Source organism: Lampris incognitus, chromosome 10, assembly GCF_029633865.1.
Source record: "Lampris incognitus isolate fLamInc1 chromosome 10, fLamInc1.hap2, whole genome shotgun sequence".
Classification (NCBI taxonomy): domain Eukaryota; kingdom Metazoa; phylum Chordata; class Actinopteri; order Lampriformes; family Lampridae; genus Lampris; species Lampris incognitus.
Window position 1 is genome coordinate 21,573,693 of NC_079220.1, and position 21,904 is coordinate 21,595,596.

The 21,904-nt window shown below is 43.7% G+C and overlaps 1 protein-coding gene across 1 annotated transcript in view; it reads left to right on the forward strand.

Moving 5' to 3' along the window:
- The window catches only part of stx1b (syntaxin 1B), a 129,110-nt gene extending 122,245 nt beyond the window's left edge, over window positions 1-6,865 (forward strand). Inside the window, exons 7-10 of the mRNA XM_056288371.1 lie at window positions 3,524-3,597; window positions 5,158-5,295; window positions 6,327-6,437; window positions 6,785-6,865. Coding sequence (XP_056144346.1) covers window positions 3,524-3,597; window positions 5,158-5,295; window positions 6,327-6,437; window positions 6,785-6,865 — 404 coding nt within the window. The remainder of the gene's footprint in view (window positions 1-3,523; window positions 3,598-5,157; window positions 5,296-6,326; window positions 6,438-6,784) is intronic.
- Window positions 6,866-21,904: the final 15,039 nt, after the last annotated feature.

Below are 21,904 nucleotides of genomic sequence, written 5' to 3' on the forward strand. Positions count from 1 at the left end.
GGCCGCATGTAGTTTTCCAGCCGCCAGCTGATGACACGATACGTTACTTGGCGGCTGGAAAAAAAGCTCCATTTCCCTGACACCCCGGAGAAATGATCGGGACCAACTGCTGAACATTCTTTAAAAAAAATGTTTGAAAAAAATCTGTGAATTTTCCCTTTAATGCATACATGGGGTTAGACAACGTAATAGGCATTAGAGGGCAGGTCATCGTCATGGAAACACACTGCCCCACACACACATTTGTTCTTAATGCTGAGCCAATCATGTGTAATGGAGTATCAAAGTAACGAGAGGTTTTTTCTTCTAAGTTAGGCAGAAAAGTGGCAGAGTCCAGCATCCTCTTTCCTCCCAACCTAGAAGAAACATCTTACACTCTTGCTACTTCATTTCCAATGGTTGCCTATAGCTGAATATTACCGGTTTAGATAATCCTAAACAAGACAGTCAAGCTGTCTGATTAAAATCTCTGTTTAAGGGCGTCTGGGTGGCGTGGCAGTGTATTCCGTTGCCTACCAACATGGGGATCGCCAGTTTGAATCCCCGTGTTACCTCCGGCTTTGGTCGGGCATAGGGTTGCCAACTCCTTGAAATGGAAATCAGGGACGGGGGTAGGATGGACGGGGCGGCGCGGGCATAACAAATATAATGTGCCTTACACTATACACACACACACACACACACACACACACATATATATATATATATATATAATTGTTTAATATAATAAGGAATGATTCCTTATTTTAAGGAATGGTTGGCAACCCTAGTCGGGCGTCCCTACAGACACAATTGGCCGTGTGTGCGGGTGGGAGGGAAGCCGGATGTGGGTGTGTGTCCTGGTCGCTGCACTAGCGCCTCCTCTGGTCAGTCGAGGTGCCTGTTCGGGGGGGAGGGGGCACTGGGGGGAATAGCGTGATCCTCCCACACGCTACGTCCCCCTGGTGAAACTCCTCACTGTCAGGTGAAAAGAAGCGGCTGGCAACTCCACAAGGATCGGAAGAGGCATGTGGTAGTCTGCAGCCCTCCCCAGATCGGCAGAGGGGTTGGAGCAGCGACCGGGACGGCTCAGAAGAGCAGGGTAATTGGCCGAGTACAATTGAGGGGAAAAAAGTCCAAAAAAAAACCCAAAACTGTTTATAAACCACTGCTACTTGGTTTCCTCATTAATGTGCTGTTCTGGAAATAGCTGTGATGATGGTGGGGGAAACAGACTGCCGGACTGAAACACGCTTATTCACACACACCCATAGATAGATATTGTAAAAAGACTGATTAACAAACTTTATGACCGACCTAGACAAAGACAACGTTAACGGATGGATACACACAATGCAAGCAGACACGAATGCACAATCATACATGCACAAAAAACCCAATTGGATTGGTCAGAGAGACTGCAGAGGTAGTGCGGTTGTTTTCTCAGCAGTGGGACACTGACCTTCAGAAAGGCAGACGCAAGTCACACACAAATTATGTTATCACCTCCTGACTGGAAACAATAATACAAACACACACACACACACACACACACACACACACACACACACACACACACACACACACATGTCTCTTTCTGTTTAACACTCATGCACACATATGTACATGTACACCTATTATGCACACATGCATGCCTCTCTTTATGCATGACATTCTTGTACACATACACACACACACATAACACACATTAAAACAGACACACAAACAAAAGCTTTTCACACAGACGGACGCATTTACATGAAGACACACTGGTGGTGCTTGTCTCTTTTTGTCAAACACTTAAGCCTGCATGCACAGTCACACACACACACACACACACAAACACACACACGCGCCTTCTCCAGACACAGTTATATACATACAAACCGATACACACGCACCATAATATCAGAGATACACACACTGGCACAAACACACCCAGAATCACACGCTAACACTTTCCTACACAAAGACACACACTCTCATGCATAACAAATAGAGACGTGCACACACGTGCGTGCATACAGCTGGTAGACGCAGTGAGATGTCAGGTGGAGGTTGGCGGCAACAGGAGGGAAAATTACACACACCTGAGCCTCCTGCCTATCAAAGACCTTATGCTCAAGATATGCAGAAAAACACGCGCGCGCACACACACACACACAAAACACCCTGTCTACCTCCAATACTAGAGCTGTGACATCACACTAACCCTACTGTTTGTGGCGTTGATGCGTGTCGACATATTAAGGTCAGCGGTACATGAAAAAGAGAAAATGAGGTCCTAGGCAGTGTACATATACACAGTTATGACTGACCTGATCATTTCAACGACATATTGACACTCAGACGCTCTGGGTCTCACAGCCAGGTAGGTTTAGACTAGCGGGACTTACTAACTCCTGTCCTCAGGACCCGCAGTACCGCTCCTTTTCCGTACTGCCAGCTATCTGGCATCATATATCTGACAGTATAGCCGCCTAACCAGGAAGTGGTTAGACTTGAAGTTTCATCAGATCCTCTTTAATTTACCGAATCACTTGACAATTTATTGCTTCCTTGCTTTAAGTCGCATCCAATTTGATTAACATCATCATATTCTTTTTACAAGCCTGCTGTATCGGCTTCAGTCTGAAAAAACAGCTGCTCTGAGTCCTCATTGTAGAGAACAGTCACCAGCCCTAGAGTCTGAGAACACTTGGTCACATGCTCACCTGATTAGCCAATAAGGAAACAGGCTGTGAGCCCTGATATGAATTCCCGGTGAACTGGTCTCAATGACTGCTTTGGGTGTTTCATTTCAGTGTACTGCCGATACACAGACCAATTACTCCATATGATGTGGGAGCTTTAAAATACGTATACTGTAGGGGCGTCCGGGTAGCGTAGCGGTCTGTTCCGTTGCCTACCAACACGGGGATCGCCGGTTCAAATCCCTGTGTTACCTCTGGCTTGGTCGGGCGTCCCTACAGACACAATTGGCTGTGTCTGGGGGTGGGAAGCCAGATGTGGGTATGTGGGTAGCAGTGACCAGGACGGCTCGGAAGAGTGGGGTTATTGGCCAGGTGCAATTGGGGAGAAAGGGGGGGAGGGTGTTTACTGTACACATTGAGTTTAGTGGGTGTTGTTCCTATCTAAGATGATTTGCATTTGCATTTAAAAAGTAATTTGAATCACATGAGGCATTTCTCAAATTTTACTCAGCTCTAAACAGTGTCTCTTTATCCTCCTGTCTGTCTCATTCTCTTTTTTTCCCTCTTTCTGTCTCCTCTCGCACCCCCCCACATCCTTCTTCCTCTCTTTTCCCTATCTGACTGTGTTTGTGTGTGTGTGTGTGTGTGTGTGTGTGTGTGTGTGTGTGTGTGTGTGTGTGTGTGTGTGTGTGTGTGTGTGCATGCATGTACATGCCATTGTTGTGTGTGTGTGTGTGTGTGTCCCTTTATTTTCCCATGTGTGTCTGCGTTTGATTGTTTGGTCCTTCATTTGCCTTTACAAATGTGTGTGTGTTCGTGCATGTGTGCTCATGTGTGCATCTGCTCCGCAGCTGGGAGAACCACCACCAACGAGGAGCTAGAGGACATGTTGGAGAGTGGCAAGCTGGCCATCTTCACCGATGATGTAAGCACCGCACCTGAGCCCTGCTCTGGCTCTGGCTCCATTTAACTTGCGCCATTTTGCATCCCTGCTCATCATTATTGCTGTTATCAGGGACACAAAATGGCCACAAGGTGCGCTGAGACATCAAGTGAATACGGCCTAGGTCACAAATGAGCAGAAAGCATTATGGGAGAACGCTCTCTCGGATTGGTGAGGTGCTGGTCACAGGGCGGCAGGGCTTTTAATTTGAAGGAGTCAATGCTTGGCGTGCTTGACTCCTTCAAATTTAAAGTTCTCATGTTTACAGAGACCGCTGCTATTGGCCAAAATTGCAGACACATGAGTTAAGTTTCTGCTGTTATTGGTCAAAGGCGTGCCCTGTGGCGAGTTGTTTTTATTCATTTATAAAGTTTATAAAGTCGTCTTAGAGGGCAAGTTTGGCTCTTTGATATAAAACAGAGCCACATATCATATCATAAGTGTCCACCTTGGAGTAGGCCTAAAATATGTGGCAAATAGCAATAACTGTTTTAGGTGTTTTATATTGTAAGGTCAAAGGTCATCACAAGAGTTCATACTAGTCATACCAACAGATACTATACACATAGAAGCCACTACACTGTGTTATCCTCTTACAACAATAATGCAGGCAGAGGGTTGCGTACTGTTCTATATTATTTGAAATACACCAACTTCAGTACTTCAGATCAGTAAAAACAGCTTAAAAACAGATTAAAAAAAGAAACTTTCCACATCGAACAACAACAACGGGTATTCCCAACTAATTTCCATGTCAGTGGAAATTGTGCAACGCTACCCTTCCCCTCATAGAAAAGAGATTTCTTGCACAATCCACAGACCTGCACCATCCACATCAGGTGGTGACATAACAATTTGATCTATGACCCTGAGTGGTTATTCTCACACATTCTATCATTCTGACAACTTGTAACAGTAAAGCCAAACTATCCATTATTGTGCTGAAGCCACCTGGAATCATCTCATCATCTCAGAGAGCCCACTTTTAGAGCAACCATAACGAAGGATGCTGACAAGACCTTTGCTCAAAGCTGCACCAGTCTTTAACCCTCTGAATCATGTGCTAATTGCAATCTAAAACTTACCTAACTACAATAATGCTTGTTGTAATCCAAAACGCAGTAATGCTGCTGTGTGTATGTGTGTGTGTGTCTGCACCACAGCTTTGGGAACAGCTACGCCTGTGAAGAGAAACAGTTTAACTTTGTATCACAGTTTTTGATTATTTCTGCAGGGTCATGTCAATTAGGTACAGAATAAAAAAATCTAAACACTTAATAAAATGGAAGAGTTCAAATTTTATAGTTGGTATGTCAGTTTCAGAAACAGATCACTACTTAAAGGTAGCATTTGAGGTTCCTCAGCTGAAGAACATCAGGTCTTCTTTAAGTGTTTGCTCTGTGGGCCAACAAGGTAACCCTGACTATCTATCATGTGTAAATGTAAGCGTTAAGTTTTAACGGCCATCGAGTGTTTGGGTTATCAGTTAAAGTCCTCTGCCAGGTGACAGCGGCTTTGCTCAAACCCAAACTCCCCCTGTAGATCAAGATGGACTCTCAGATGACCAAGCAGGCCCTCAACGAGATCGAGACCCGACACACTGAGATCATCAAGTTGGAAAACAGCATCCGAGAGCTGCACGACATGTTCGTCGACATGGCCATGCTGGTCGAGAGCCAGGTAAGGGCGAAGTCACACACAAACATTTACACATGCAGACCAACACACAGATAGATATGTATACCACAGTAAATACATTAACTCATATACAGTTGTTGTCCTATCAGCTACCAATGTAACGCAATTTAAGTCTAGCCTCAGAATTGCTGTCACACTCAGTTGTTTTATACTGTGAACATGATTTTTTTTCGGTAATGAATGGATATGCTTATATGATAAATTACTCGTCTCACAAAATTATTAAAAATGTCATGCATGGGCATCCGGGTAGCATAGCAGTCTATTCCGTTGCCTACCTAAACGGGGACCGCCGGTTTGAATCCCCGTGTTACCGTCGGCTTGGTCGTGCATCCCTACAGACACAATTGGCCGTGTCTGCGGGTGGGAATCCGGATGTGGGTATGTGTCCTGGTCGCTGCACTAGCGCCTCCTCTGGTCAGTCGGGGCTCCTGTGCAGGGGGGAGGGGGAACTGGGGAAATAGTGTGATCCTCCCACACGCTTCGTCCCCCTGGCAAAACTCCTCACTGTCAGGTGAAAAGAAGTGGCTGGTGACTCCACATGTATCGGAGGAGGCATGTGGTAGTCGGCAGCCCTCCCTGGATTGGCAGAGGGGGTGGAGCAGCGACCAGGATGGCTCGGAAAGAGTGGGGGAAATTGGCCAGATACAACTGGGGAGAAATAATCCAAAAAACAAAAAAAAAAGTCATGCATGACTATCAGAGGGCAGTTGAAGACACAAGAATGACCATTTTCTTGCAGCCACCCTTTTATCAGGGATTGTGATTGGTTTGACACATAGTTGAGGCATATCAGGTCAGCCATCAGCAAAAGTTACCTGACTAAATCTGGTCTGGCAGTTTTAATTTAAAGGAAATACAAAGTTCTCAAGGTTCAGTAATGCGAATAAAATAATTGGATCACCACACCTAGTGGAATAGTTATGACATTGCATTCAGATGAAAATTGTGTGTACAGTGTTGCGTAAGTTGACATTGTGTGTTAAGTGTCATGATGTGGCTGCTGTTTGTAGGGAGAGATGATTGACAGAATTGAGTACAATGTGGAACACTCCGTGGACTATGTGGAGCGGGCTGTATCCGACACCAAGAAAGCCGTCAAATACCAGAGCCAGGCTCGCAAGGTAACAAACGCACACACACACACACGCACACACAGGCATGCGCGCGCACACACACACACGCCGCACGCACACACAGGCATGCGCGCACACACACACACACAAACACACACACACCCTCGAGTGTCAAGTGTCTCAAGGTCAAAGCATTGTCAACCCACGGCATTGGTTGAAATTTATCTATACAGACACCATTGGTTCTGTAGAGATAAATGCTGAAAATGGAAGTGTAAAAGCATTCTAGAAGTAAACATGCGTCGCACCTCCTGTCTTCTTCATCTGATAACCTGTTCTCCCCTCCCTCCCTCCTGTCTGCGTTCTCTCTCCTTCCTGCTGTGGGCCCTCTGCAGAAGAAGATCATGATCATCATCTGCTGTATCATCCTGGGCGTGGTCCTGGCCTCCAGCATTGGCGGCACGCTGGGCTTCTAGAACCCTCCGCTGCCCGCCACCTGCCGCCGTGACGACTGACGCCCAAGCCTGACTGACCATCTGACTGACAGCCAGCAGAGAAAAAGAATAAACAACAACGACAACAACCAACAACACAAACAAAAACAACAGAAACATGAGAACGCAAGAGAGATAACCAATCAGCTAGGAAGAGATAACTATCCAATCAGAGATAAAGAGGAAAAACGACATATGGAGGGGTTGGGTGGGGTTCAAAAAAACAAACATTAAAAAAAACAATAAAAATGCCATCACATTATAGCTGATTTAAATACATAACATATATGAAAAAGAGGGTACAAATAAGCCAACTATTTATTACAGTTGTACATGTAAATGTATTGAACATATGAAGCAACACATGGGTTAGCTTTCCTGTAAAGAAATTATGATCTATAAGATGACATTTACCTGTTTGCTTTTGCTATATTTTTTTATTTTTTAACAGTTGCTTTTGTGTTTTGGGAGTCTCCAAGAATAGTGATGGTGACTACTGTGGGTGTTTGTTCTGTGGGGCGAGCATTCAAGAGCTTTTATTTATTTATTTTTCTTTTCTTTTTTTTCTCTAGAGGCTGAGGTTCTGGAATGAAGTACATTCTAGAAAGTCTCCATTGTGTTCTTAGAATGTATGTAAGGGTATAGAAAGAGTATCCTGTAGAACGAATATATACCACCAAACATTCTACAGCTCTGTGAGAGTGTTCTAGAGCTAAATACCCTGAGCCAGGTCCTCTAGAACTCAGTGGGTTCTAGCAATAAATATTCTAAACACACTGTCGAGCTCAGCATTCTAGAACTGCGTTAAGCACTCTTGAATGAGAGTTCTGTGGGGCGAGTATTCTCTGGCACTGAGCACAACACTGTAGAATTAGGAGGGATGAACCGACTTTCACCATTTATTCAGCCGCCTCTTTAGATCACCTCACATTGGTTGCCAAATCCTGCCATTCACCTTAATTAGCCAATCAAATCAGCTTAACCCAGGCCACAATTTACCCTACAAATTCAAATCATATGAAAATAATAACAATAATTAGGTCGCCATCTTTTGACCTGAGAGGAAAGTACTCACTCATGAAGCAGTCTCAATGGCCAGCCTATTGGTCGATTACCTCTGTGGGGGCGTGTCATTGCCTGACAACCCCTCCCCTTTTCTGGCTTTATCTGTCCAATCACACATCAAACAGCACAGGGGGGCGGAGCTTTGGGTTTCCTGGGAAACTCGTTGACTCGCAACAGATTAACCCGATTGTAGTGGAAGGTGGAAGCGGGAGAAGAGTAAGAGGGCAGGAGAGGGGAGGGCAGACAGTCAAACTATGCAGTTTAGATAACAGGAAGAAGACTCGTCTTGCCTCCTCCTCCCTTTAAAATATCACCAATGAGGAATGCAGATTTACATCACGCTGATCGATGCAACAAGCGGCACGATAAAACACAAAAAGGTTCAATAGAAACAATGAAACGGCAAGGGTCATAGGTCCGCCCCAAGCTGGCACGTCACGTTCTTCCGGAAGATGCTAAAAAAAAATGCAGAGAACAAATTAAATAAATAAATAACTATATAAAACAAACTTTTTTTTTTAAAGCAAAGCTTCATTATACAAACAACTAGCTAGACAACAAACAAGACAGACCCAAAAACCTTGAAAAGTGTGAGTTGCTGGATTTGCCCTGGTTCATGATTGTGGCGATAACATCGTTGTTGTTTGTTGTTTTTCTCTAGGGGGAACGTTTGATTGTTTGTTTGCCTGTTTGTTGCTTCATTGTGCCGTGATGCCGCTGTTCTTAGTGTGAGCGTGATGTGTCCCGAGACGAAAAGTCAGAAGAGTTTCCTTTTTTTGTAGCTGGTGTGGCGTGATGCATTTGCCCTTAGGTTTTCCGACCCTATGAGCCAGTCCTTCCCATCATCCTTACATCATCCTCCCTGTGTGTGTTTGTGTGTTTGGACTGTCATACTGAATGCTACCATGTAAATGCCTGAGCTACACAGGTGCTATTGGACAGGAGAGCTGTGATGCTCTTATGGCATGCTAGTGTTTACCCATTGGAGGGTTGTCTTAATGGAAGGTATAACTAATATTATACACATGCGCACACAGACACACACACTTATGCATACATAAATTTGCAAAAGAACACACTTGAACATACAACAAATATAGAAACATTTGGGCACAAGCCAACAGGACAATGTGGTTAAAGTTTTACTAAAAAAGACAATTATTATTAGCCTAATAGCCTATGCATAGTACAATTTTCAGTTTGAACACCAAAAAGCTGAGCACCTCATAATTAAATCGTTGGTGGATAGCTGTTACCTACTTGTTCTCCAGCTCTCTACAAATGCTCCCACACTTTTTTTCCTGTTCTTTGGTTGAGCTGGTGGCAGAACATATTAAAAAGAACCAATACATATTGGATGGAGTGGGTCATGGCAAGATGGTGTCCATATTTTGTCAAAATATGGACGTGCCTACAGGTACATTGATTCCTCAAGGAGCACCAATTCGCTGACTGGTTTTGTTTGATTGGCTGATCAGTTTTGTATGCATATCCAATGAGTTCGTTGTGAACTTTATTCTTCTACTTTCAGTATGGCAGCAGATTTGCGACTTGCCAGATGGGCTCGTGTTCTCTTTTCTGAACTCACACTTAAACTGATACCACACTAGCCACGTTGTAGCCCACTCGGCGAGCAGGCGAGCTTAATTCTCAGCCCTGCAATCATACATGCAATTTTCACTGAACATAAACACACATATACACACACATCACTCTCTGCCATCATATTTTGCAGTTCACACCAAGGCTTGAGTTAGATCCCATTGCTTAGCATGTTTTGATAGCGATGGCTAATATTAGCCGTGGATCATGTAGAAGCCGCTTAGCTGCTGGATATAGATGTCAGATGCGCTATTGTCAATATATTTTGTGTCACTATTCAACAACATTATTCTGTTAACGCAAATGCTGCTGTTGAATGGGATGTGCAAAACAAGGTGTACAGACATTGTAAATGGCGTGGCATTCTTTTCTTAGCCTCTCTCGTTCTTTCTGAGTGAAAAGGTACGGGCAGGGACCTCTGATCGTACATGTCAGAGGTCAGGGGTTGCCCATACGAGGGCGTCTCCGTCCGCTGGACCTAGGCTCTATGAAACAGAGGTACCACCCATCTCTTGTTGAGGCCTACACTGTACTATAGTACTTGTGGTGTTACTAACAGAGGTGCCACACTAGATTACAGCATCTGGGGTTACCCTCCCACCCTGCGACACAATACTAACTTCAACACTACACAGGATATCTAGTTTTAACAACGTCATTACACCAAGCTGGCGAGGTGCCCTTGTGAAAGTGCTCCACTATAAATGCTTACGAGCGATGCCTACCAGCGCTACATCACCACTTACATAACGCTAAGACTGCTACACTGTGGTGTCCTTATCTTTTGGCACCACACTACAACAACACAGAGGGTCATTCTGATTGTGCTACCAGTAGCACAGTGTAGGTTGTATGGTACTAACAGTGTCATTTGAACATTTACAGCCCCGATAATGCTAATCCGAGCAATGCTATTTAATGGCTTGGTTTATCTTATAATGACTGAAATGCGGTCAAACTCTCTCTTGTCTGCCTACGGAGCAATTCCACCTAGGACAATGGTGTGTGTGTGTGCGTGTTTGAAGAGAGGATACGCTGAGCCATTATGACAGTTTGAGGCCATCCTCCAAACAAACATGTCGGGGTGTGTATATGTGTGTGTGCATGCGTGCGTGTGCATGCATGTGTGTGTGTGTATGTGTGTGTGTGTTTGCTGAGAGAGCTGCATCTTCCCCTGCACCTTGCCAACACATTCATTTCATACTCCCCCACGCACATGCAGTGATACAAACATCATCAAACACACACACACACACACAAATAACCTCGACCTTCTTCTTGAATCGAACACTAGTGGTTCCCAACTAGGTTTTTATTCTAGTCAATCACACCAGCTGATTTCACTGATTGATTACTACTAACTTAGAGATTGAAATTTAACTATTTAATAAAACCAGCTTGTGAAATCTTTAATTGGAATGAAAACCAGTTTAGAGGTCTTGATGCTACATGAGTGTAGATTACTGGATAACTGTTCTACACACTTCTAATGTACCCTTAAAACACACACACACACCTCAACCCCTAAACCTATATATACTTCATACACAATGCCGAAGCAATAAAGTCCCTTCCTATGGATGAGATTAAATGAAATGAAGATTATTAGATTAAGAGATGTGTACCTAGCTGTTGTTACCTAGCTGTTTCTGGCTGAAGTCTCCCTATTATCTTGTTTAGGAAGTCATCAACAACTATGCTCTCCAGCACCCAGGTCAAGTTAGCTGTTGTGATGTAGTAATGATATTTTTGGTTGTTGAAAGGAGTAGGATTTAGGAAGTGGTCCGTGCTTTGTCTGCATGTGTGTTCCCCTTTGGACTCATAGTTATTATACCCGCGTGTGTACCGTAGCCGTCCTTAATGTTGTATATACTATCTGAGAGAACCAGGATTTACACTTACATTCGTTTTCTTTACAGGAGAGTAGAAGGAGAGCAAGTAATTTTTCTTTTCTTTACATCCCAAAACCAAAACTACTTTCTATCCTTAGACTGAAACCAAAGTTTAGACGGTGTAGTCCTCAAGGCGGTAAAAGCTGAAAGCGTTTTAGCCCAAATGAACTGTCAGTAGATCTAGCAGAACTTTATCTTTTGGTGTCGTCACATTCATGGCTTGGTTCACACAGCAACAAAAATGTCCCAACTTTTGACTGGTTTTAGCCTCGGTTTGCTCAACGTTGGCTGTCCGAACAGAGAGAAACATGGTTTCCACGCCATAACACTCCGTTTGTACCACTTCCAGGAGTCCAGAATTAAACAAGCAAAAGGTTAAATATCTGCTTTCTTGTGCCTGTGAATATCCAGCCTAATTGCGCTTCTCGTGACTACATGCCCCATAATTCCTTTGAGGCCCAGACTACAGTGGGACATCTTAGAGATAGATTTATAGATAAGATAGTTTTGCCGAAATATAGAAATATATATATGTCGCTCACAAACCCAGGAAAAACCAAAATGACTTGCCTGTCGGCTGCTTCAAAAAGTCAATACATGTTACATCCGTCGGTGCCAGTGCTCCATTCATCCCCCCTCCGGTTACGTCATAATGCTTCAGACAGGCCGCCACCAGCTTTGATTGACTCGATCCGTTACTTTGTTTCCACTTGGTCGACATTCTGATACAGTCAACAGTCTGTACTACACACACTTACTCATGACAGATCAAAACAGAGCAAGATCCAGTTTCTCGAAAAATAGCACAGAGCCTATCTTTGTATAGTAAAACATATAACATATTTAATATATTTAATAGTATTTAATTAAAACATGCTTTCTGAATTCTTCAGTCAGTTGCCTGTTGCTGGGCAGACAGTAGTCAAGGGGATTTTTTCGTCATGGTAGTTTCCACTGCTGCGGCAAGCCAGGGCCTTGTTGTCAAGCGGCTAGTGGTCGTGGTCGTGGTGGGTGGATGAGTGTGAGAAGAAGGTATAGAAAATGATAGATGAACTAGTCTCCCAGCATAAGATAGAAAAATTAGAGGTACCCACCCGAAGATCTTTGAGCCATTCCATCATTGGCCAGCAGAATTTTTTAGATACTTCTGTAGAAGCTGTGTGCGCGTGCGTGTGTGTGCGTGTGTGTGATTGCATTCATGAATCTGCACTGCAAACGGAAATGTTCACCTCAACGACTCATTTGATGCTGTCCCCAGTCTTTTTTTTTTCTCGCCCCAACAGCAAATGTAAAATAATCCCCCCAAAGGACAACTTCACTTGATTTCGATGCTGTTAAACTAACTTCTTGGCGTAAATGGAAAAAGAAAATGTGAATATGAGAGAAGTAATCCAACTTTTATCACGTCATTGTTGCTTGGGTTTCTTTAGGCTTTTGAAACTGTACGGAATATAAATACGATTATTTTACCCAACGGACCTTTTGTCACTGGGTTAAAAATAAACGTAGCATTTGAGACCCAATCTAAGATGAACTGCCATGCTGAAGTTGACATTTTTTTGCAGTGTGTGTGTTTGTATTTAAAAACCATGTCCCTGTCAGCCGCCCCTTCCTCCTCTTCCTGTGTGTGTCGTAGTTGACTGGTTGTGAGGAATGACGGTGATGAGGCTCGGGAGCCCCGCCTCAGGCAGGCCCCGCCCCTACCATCATATGTAATAATATAAAGGCATGCAAAACTTTGAGCTTTGTGGAGTTTGCATGGTGACGTTTTGTTTCGGTTCTCTAACTCAAACTCCCCTGTCCCCCATCTTCCAGATTGTGCACTTTAATGCCGGACTAGAACTCCCCCCCACCCCCTCGTGAATGCACACTACTGCTCTATTTTTCAATGGTTTTTCCTAGTTCCCAGAGACGTTCCTCCGCGGCTTGTGTTTTTCTTCAAACGGATGGATCATTGCATTGTCAGAACGTGTTTCTTTTCAACATGGCCTGTGTGGATAGCAGCGAATGTTGGCAGAACTTGCACTGTTGGAAAATGTACATGGCGTGGATGTGTTGGGCAAATATGAGTTGTACAAAGCCAAGCACATGGCATGGCTGAATGTGCTGGGGGCTGGAGCAGAGGTGGGAGAAGGTTGTTCCTTAAACACTGTCTATTCACCGATGGTAATTTCTTTTTTGTCATCCCTCAATATATAATTTTGGGTCAGAGGGTGGAGGGGCTGTTACCCCTGACCTTGACCACCAAACCTCCTCCTTGGTTCCCCCATTCATAATAATGAATTATAATCAGTCAACTTGTTTGCTGCCATGGCAACAGTGTGTCGTGTTTGTTGTGAGGAATAGACCCCCCCCCACCACCTTGAGTCCCCCCTCCTCTGTTGTTTTTTACTATTAGTGTGCTATGGATGGAAAACTCCACCTCCGCCTCAGCACACACAGTATGTTATGGCAGGTCAATAGGCTACAGCCGTCCAACAGGTTTCACTTATTTCCTTGTTCTTGGAAAATTATAGAATGGAAGAGATACACGATACATATTTCTAAATGATATTATTGCTACTCTCAGATGACAGTGTCATTACTTATATCTGTTTTCTAAATTCAAACCAAAGCATTATTTGCCCCTTCCACGTGTTCTCTAAACATTTCAATTTTAATATCAAAGAGCACAATGCGAGTCTAGTTTACACTGAGTACACCACTAATGGGGGAAAAAAGCATTACTGCAAATATTCCAACATTAAGGCAAACCTAAACCCACCCTCCTGCCCAATCACCCCCAATTCACTGCATGTCGGTCTTGGTGCCACTCAAACTGACAAATTTGTTGAATTAATATCCCACTGCCCACCATTCCACCCCCCCCCACCCCCACCCACCCAACCTCAGTCTTTCTGGCCATCTCTAGATGTTAGTCTTAGTTTGTGGTCTAGGTGAAAAATAGGATGCATTATCATGCTAGAGGATATTAATACATGTAAGCGCCTCTACCACTTGAGTCATGAAAGAAGAATTGGTGGTGCTTTTTCCTTTTTTTTATTAATTATTATTATTATTATTAATGTGTCAATTTGTTCTGTACAGCCTGTTCACAAGTTTCAACATCTGCACAATATCGATGTCTACCAGTAGGTTTCAAGCGTTGCTAGCCAGCCAGGCAGTCAAGCCAATCAAACAACTAGATGGGACTTGAGTCAGTCAGTTGCTAGTTGCCATCAAGAGACATCATCTTCCTGGCATGTTCGTGAGCTGACTTCAGCAGCTTCTCTTGGGTCAAATCTAACCAACCAAAGCCTCTTCTTGCACATCTCATTTCCTCTCCATATTCATAAGTTAGTTTTGGGACACATGACACAATGAAAATGTGTTCTTATCATTTATACTATGATGAGGGTTAAGAACAACTAACGATGATGTCAATTAAGCCTGCTAGCTCCCTGAAACCTACGGGGAAGTCTCGTTCTGTGTGTAACTAAAGACCTAAAGAAGCTGACCTTCTCAACTGAAGTCATATATATATATATATATATATATATATATATATATATATATATATATACACACACACATATATCTTTATTTATGTGGCTCTGTAGCCATTACTGCTTCTATCGGCTGTGTACAGTTTTTGTCAGAGCGGGGTACATAAAGCAGGAAAAAAAATCATCCTGAGAGAATTTGGGGATGACACCAGCACTCCGAAGATTGACTAAGCATAAGCCATTAGCCTTTTTGGCTAGCATGTGTTGTCAAAGTGACCTATTGCAAGTTGTCCCAGAGTCAGCAGCACACTTGTGTGTTTTGGGAAAATATGCCTCATGGTTATTTTGGCAAACTGACCAATGGCGTAAAATGACAGCTGGTTTAAAATACCAACTTTTGTTGCCATTCTCCTCAGATGGGTGTCTTATCTTCCAAAGGTTTTCATTCCTCAGCTCAACAGACATCAAGGTCAACAATGTTAAAATTGAGTCAGTCAAGTTCAGTTCCTCCCCAGTTGTCGGACAAAGGAGTTCCTCTCTCCGATGATTTTTGTCTTCCTGAAATGACTTTGAAACCAAATCCTGTTCAGTGCCCTGCTCTGGCAGATGTTACAATGACACTTGGTTTGTTGTATCCGCAGTCTGCTCTTGCCAGCAGCAGCATCCAAAACTAGATGTGTGTTGTCAGTAGGGATTATTTATTTTACACTCCATCCGTCTACTACCCTGTCTTTCTGCTCTCTCCATCCTCTGAGACAGTATTTGGTTTTTAAGCAGTGTTTCGTTACCCTAGTGGGAGGGGTGAGAGGAGTTAGGGGAGGGGCCATGGAAATAGACCACGCCCACACGGTCTCTGCCATCGCAAGTAGGAAAGCGTTAAAACACTTAGATAACAAAGTCATTGTTGTTGTTATTATTATTATTATTGTTATTACTATTGTTATTATTATTATAAACAACAAAGAAAATGCAGTAATACATTTGCAAAAACCCAGAGGGAGAAAGAACGGTTTCACGCAAAGTGATCAAACAGAAACTTTAAAAAGGGAGGTTATGACAATTCTGTAATAGCAATGATTTAAAGAAATACAAAATGAGTTATGTTATCATAAATAATAGTAGTACTATTGAATATTGAATGCTCGCAATTTTGTCAAACTGAAACTGGATTCTTTGTGTTATGTAATTATTGTAAATAACTTCAAAGAGAGAAAAAATGACTTGCATGTCTATGTATAAATCTACTGAGATATCTATTCCCGTCAAAGTTGACAAGTAGTTCGATCTCTGTCCTTTTATGATGCTCCTCCAGTGTGTCCCCTCTTCTGTTATCATTTCTTCCCGCCTTCTTTTAGCTCCTCTTAATGCAGAAAACTGTTCAGTTTGTCTATCTGTTCAGTATACTCTGTTTAAATGGGAGAGAGAAAAGATGACAGAGAGAAAACCATAGCTTTCAGTATGTTTGTCCACCATGCTCGGCTGCATTTACACTGCCACCACTGAATTTTCTTTTTTCCCCACCTCCTCTTTCTAAAGAGAAAGGCATAATATTGTGTTTTGTTTTGTTTTTTTGTTTTTGTCACTGTGGCTGTAGTTTTTGTCAAAATAGTACAATCCCAGAAATACATGATGTTACATGTATTTTTCAGAAGAGGCTCTATGTTTCAAATCTACTTTCATGGATCTCATGTAGTTTGTTTTTTTTTAATCTTTGTTCTGACAGCCAGGAAAAGATAACACCTGTGTCACAGGTGGGGATTTAACAAAATGCTTTAGTGTTTGCAGTGTAGACACAGCAATACGATGCACCGTTTACAGCATCTCAGTTCCAGAAGCTCCATCCACTGGTTCCTCTGATGAAAGTGCTTCCCTCCATAATCAGACATTCACCCCACCTCCTGGGGACTCCAGACGACTCCCCTTGATCACTTTGGAAACCCTGTTAGCGCTCAGTGTTGAGCAATGCTAACTTGCCCTCTCTCGCTCTCTCTCTGTCTGGCTCAAGTCTCTCTACCCACTTAGCAAGGTACACTACAATCCTAATCCTCTCTATCTGTCTGTCTTCCCAGAGTCTGGCCAGCCCTTAGTCTTAAGAAATGACTTTTCTGCCAACTAAAAGCCAGATCAAGGTACAACAGCCCATAAGCCCCATGTCATAGCCACATTCCGAGTCAACTCAATAGAGATTTTAAATAGAGCAGCTCAGGTGGTACTGAATCTCCCCATCATTGATACAGTGCCACACTGCTTATGCCCATCAAACTCTCCCACAACGCGAGGCCAAAATTCCACAAAGAATCTCAGCCATAGAATTATCGTTTTCTATTGAGTTATGGCACATATTAAGATGTTCTACTCATTTCAGATTGATTGGGGAAACCAAGCTTTGTCAAAATCATTTCAGAGGTGGTATGCCACAGAGCTAGTGTAGAGCCTCCATCACAGGCTGATATTGACACAGGCACAAAAGAGCTGTTTTTTTTTTTTGGTTTTTTTTTTTTATTTGTAAGTCCCTCGCTATCTAAACAAGCAGAAAACCCCAATCTGCCTGTTAAGATGGCAATGGAAAGAGATTGTGTTAAAACAGTTAAAAAATGAGCTCTTGTATTTCTATGGAAAAACAGAAGCCTCTTCTCAGCTCAACCGAGGTCTACCAAGCTAGTCTTGACGCTGTACCTCCATAAACAGTCTTCCCTCTTCACGGCTGTGTCCGTCTTTTAGTCCCAAAACAACCCCCGGGAGGGGGTCTCTGATTTTAGCTTATCCATGGTATCATAGCACTATGTTCATCTTTGTTCAACCTCTTAAACCCAGGGACCGAGACATTACAGAGGTTATACGCTTGGTTCACCAGTGAAACAGCAGTTCTCACAGTTATTACTGGAATAGATGTGGTCTATCTACAGCTATCTATATAGGGAAAAAACTGGTCCTACTGTATCCAGCTATACCATGTAAAGACAGCCAGAAAAGATATCATATCGTGCAACAAATAGTAAAAAATCAGAAAGATGGTGAATGGTGTCATCTTCCATCTTTGCTGCTTAGATACATTTCAGAACAGAAGGTCCCCTGGCTACCATCGAGGGCCCAGTTTCTAGCCTCTTATTGGCCTCCGCTGACAACGTGCGTAATACAGAGAAACAAGGGCTTTTCCACATCATGCTGAGGCCACCGTGGCGCTGCTAGCACTCTCAGACTTCCTCTGTGAACCCTAACTTTCCCCAAATCGAACATCCATGTCAAGATGTCATCTTCATGTACCATAGGACGAGAGGCACCAGGATACACTCAACAGGGCACTCTACATCAGTCGTCACCAGGCATGTGCCGTGTTTATGCAGGTTTTCATGCCAACAATTTACCACACCAGCTGATTTCACTACTGAGCCCACCCTTAGCCAGAGAGGATGGGGGTGGGACTACTCGGTGAAATCAGCTGAAGTAGTGGTTGGTTGAAAGGAAAACCTGGGTAAACGTAATAGCTTTAGATGCCGCGTACCTTTCTAGAGTGTCTGTTGAGGAGCTTGGCAGTTCTAGAAGTCAGTGGCATTACAGAAGAGAACAAGACATGAAAACATCTACACAGGTGAACTCACCGATCTTGCTGTACTGAGGCAGCAAGAAAGAAAGGTGGCCATGGAGCAGGATAAACCACGATAAAAAGAAAGCAACACATGAGAGACAGATAGATAGGGGAAGGGGATAAAAACATATTCCAAACCAAAAAAGAAATGGAAAAAAAGAGGACAGAGGTGATCGTTCTTTCTCTGCAACTTTGACAGGAAATGCAACTTGTGTCCCGTTTTTTTTGTGTGTGTATGTGTGCGTAGCGTAATGTAAAAGCGATCTGTCCCCCCCCCCAGCCACTCCTTAGCCCCGCCCCCTTCTTCCCCCGCCTCTCTCTCTCGTACTGCTGTTGGCTGTTCTGTTTAGTTCATGTGACGTGCCAGTATTCCCCCCCTTTCCTCCCCTATCTGTTCCTTGCTACCCCCTTTCCTCCCCCTTTCTCTCTCTCTCTCTTTCTCTCTCTCCCCCCCTCTTCCCCCTCCTCTCTCTCTTCATGGATCTTTAAGATGACAACTCTATGCAGATGCTGTCTTTTATAAGTGTGTCAAATTTTAATTTAAAATAAAAACTTCAAAAAAAAAAAACAACCCCGACAGACATATTGAAATGATAACAAAAAAAAATGAATAAAGAAAAGGATTGTTCAGTGTACCCTCTTGACTGGCACCCTCTTCCTTGTCTTTGTGTCTTCTATAGCCTTCTGCTCTCTCGCTCTCTCTCTCTCACACACACATACACACACAAAATAGTCTCACACACACAAATCTCTCACACAAACACACAGGGTACTTAAAATTTCACAGAAACCAAGAATGAGAAAGAATGGCTCAATGCAACGTGATCAAACGGAGTTATTTTGAAAAGGAAAGTCAAGATGATCCTATTATAATGGCAATGATTTAGAGACAATACCAAAGGAATTATCTTTTTATAAATAAGATAAGTTCAATCAAGGGGCCCTCTCTATCCAGGGGTGTATCTGAATACTTAAATAGGGAGAGGAAGGTGACCCAAATTTTTGTTTTTGTTTTTGTGTTTGCAGCAAACATAACTAGTACTGTTTAGAGTATTACTTTTGTTAAGGAGTCGCATGGTGCTTTGCCTACCTCCTTCCTTCATGAAGACACAAGGCAAACCTCATCAGAATGAACGCTCAGACTCCTCAACAACAGCCATCCATTATCCAAGCTGCTTATCCGAATTCGGGTCGCAGGATGCTGGAGTCTATCCCAGCAGTCATTGGGCGGCAGGCAGGAAAACACCCTGGACAGACCGCCAGACCATCACAGGGCCGACACACACACACACACACACACACACACACACACACACACACACATCCACACCTAGGGACAATTTAGCAAGGTCGATCCCCTTGACTTACATGTCTTTGGACTGTGGGAGGAAACCGGAGCCCCTGGAGGAAACCCACGCAGACACGGGGAGAACATGCAAACTCCACACAGAGGACGACCCGGGACGATCCCCTAGGTTGGGCAACCCCAGGGTTCGAACCCAGGACCTTCATGCTGTGAGGCGACCATGCTAACCACTGCGCCACCATGCCACCTCAACAACAATCCGTTGCAATTTTAGTGTTTGAAAATGTCACTCGTGCCTCAAAGTTTTCTGACAAACTGCAAAGGACTGAAAGTAGGAAAGGACTGTTCAAATACCAGCATGGCAGAGAAAGGATGCAGGTGTATCGCCCACTGGCAAGAGCTGCTTGTTAATCAACTACTGATGATATTACATTGACAAAAGAGGAGGAACCTTCTTCATATGCTGCTGAAGGATTTATAGTGATGACTTGAGGGTAACTAAGAATCTATTTACATTATTATAATTATTCTGAGTCACGTGGAACACCCACCCCAGATGGCTGCCTAGGAGCAGACAGGCCTCGCGTTTCCTCAAAGTCCCCTTAAAAAATCATGTTTTAGTCATTACTTTAGTGAAATGTTGATGTAAGAAGCTTTTGCAACTCAGGATGAGTCAGAAAAGACATTATTTTAGTCACAACCTGCCTCATAGTCAACAAGGCAAGTCATCGCCTGACTCCCAAGAAACGCCCAAGATGGCTGGGACATCTGCTATATAAGAGATTCCTCCTAATGAGAATGTAGTGGTGGCACAGTGGTTAGCGCAGTCGCCTCACAGCAAGAAGGTCTTGGGTTTGAGTCCCGGGGTAGTCCGACCTTGGGGGTTGTCCTGGGTCGTCCTCTGTATGGAATTTGCATGTTCTCCCCATGTCTGCGTGGGTATCCTCCGGGTCCTCCAGTTTCCTCCCACAGTCCAAAGACATGTAGGTCAGGTGAATCGGCCATACTAAATTGTCCCTAGGTGTGAATGTGTGTGTGTGTGTGTCGACCTTGTGATGGCCTGGCGGTCTGTCCAGGGTGTCTCCCCGCCTGCCGCCCAATGACTGCTGAGATAGGCTCCAGCATCCCCACAGCCCCAAGAGCAGGATAAGCAGTTTGGATAATGGATGGGACAACATGGTGGCTGAGTCAACCAACATCTGAACCATTCTTGAGAATCTGGCCAAAGATATGAATGGTGTGAAAAACGGTATAGAGTCTTTGAATGAAACTGTTAATCTCAGCGGTAGGATCACCGAAGCAGAAACAAGAATCTTCAAAGATTCTTGGTTGGAAGATGAGGAGGCAAAGGCAAGCCCAATTATGTAGAACCGGGCGAAACAGAACCAGCGACTACAGGAAAAACTGACAACACTAGAAGGATTCTCCCAGCGCCGTAATGTCAGAATGTCTCGTGTCAGAGAAGGACCTGAGGGCCGAGATCTGAAAGGATTTCCTACAACTGTTATTGTACTCTGTTGAGCGAGACGCTGGATATAAAAGCTGATGATTGGTATGAGAAAGACATAATCCATCACGTAGGCTCTGCGCCGGCAAGTGACTCAAGACCAAGACATATCATCGTCCGTGTTCTGCGTGACAAAGTCAAGTTGGCTGCGACAAGAAAAAAGAAACAGATCATCTAGAGGGACATTAGGAACTGCTTCTTCCAAGATTACACCCAAGATATACAGGAAAAACGCAAGAAATATAATGATGTGAAGTGCATGCTACACAGTGAAAAATTAAGTATGCTTTGCATTGTCCTGCTGTTATGACCTTCATGCTTGACAACCCGTGATGCCAGTTCTCCAGCTCTGCAGAGGTGAAGCAGTTTCTTAGCAGCTGAGGAAAGTCAGGGGGAACTGCTGATGAGGGAGGACAAATGCTCTTAAACCCAGGTGAAGATGGATAAATCTGCCTGTCAACATACAGTCTGAACCCTGCTCATAGTGTAAAAGTATCAGTAGGCAAGATCAATAGATGGACAGTGACTGTATGAATTTCAATCGTGTGTGGTTGTTTTTCTCTACTCATAGCTCATTG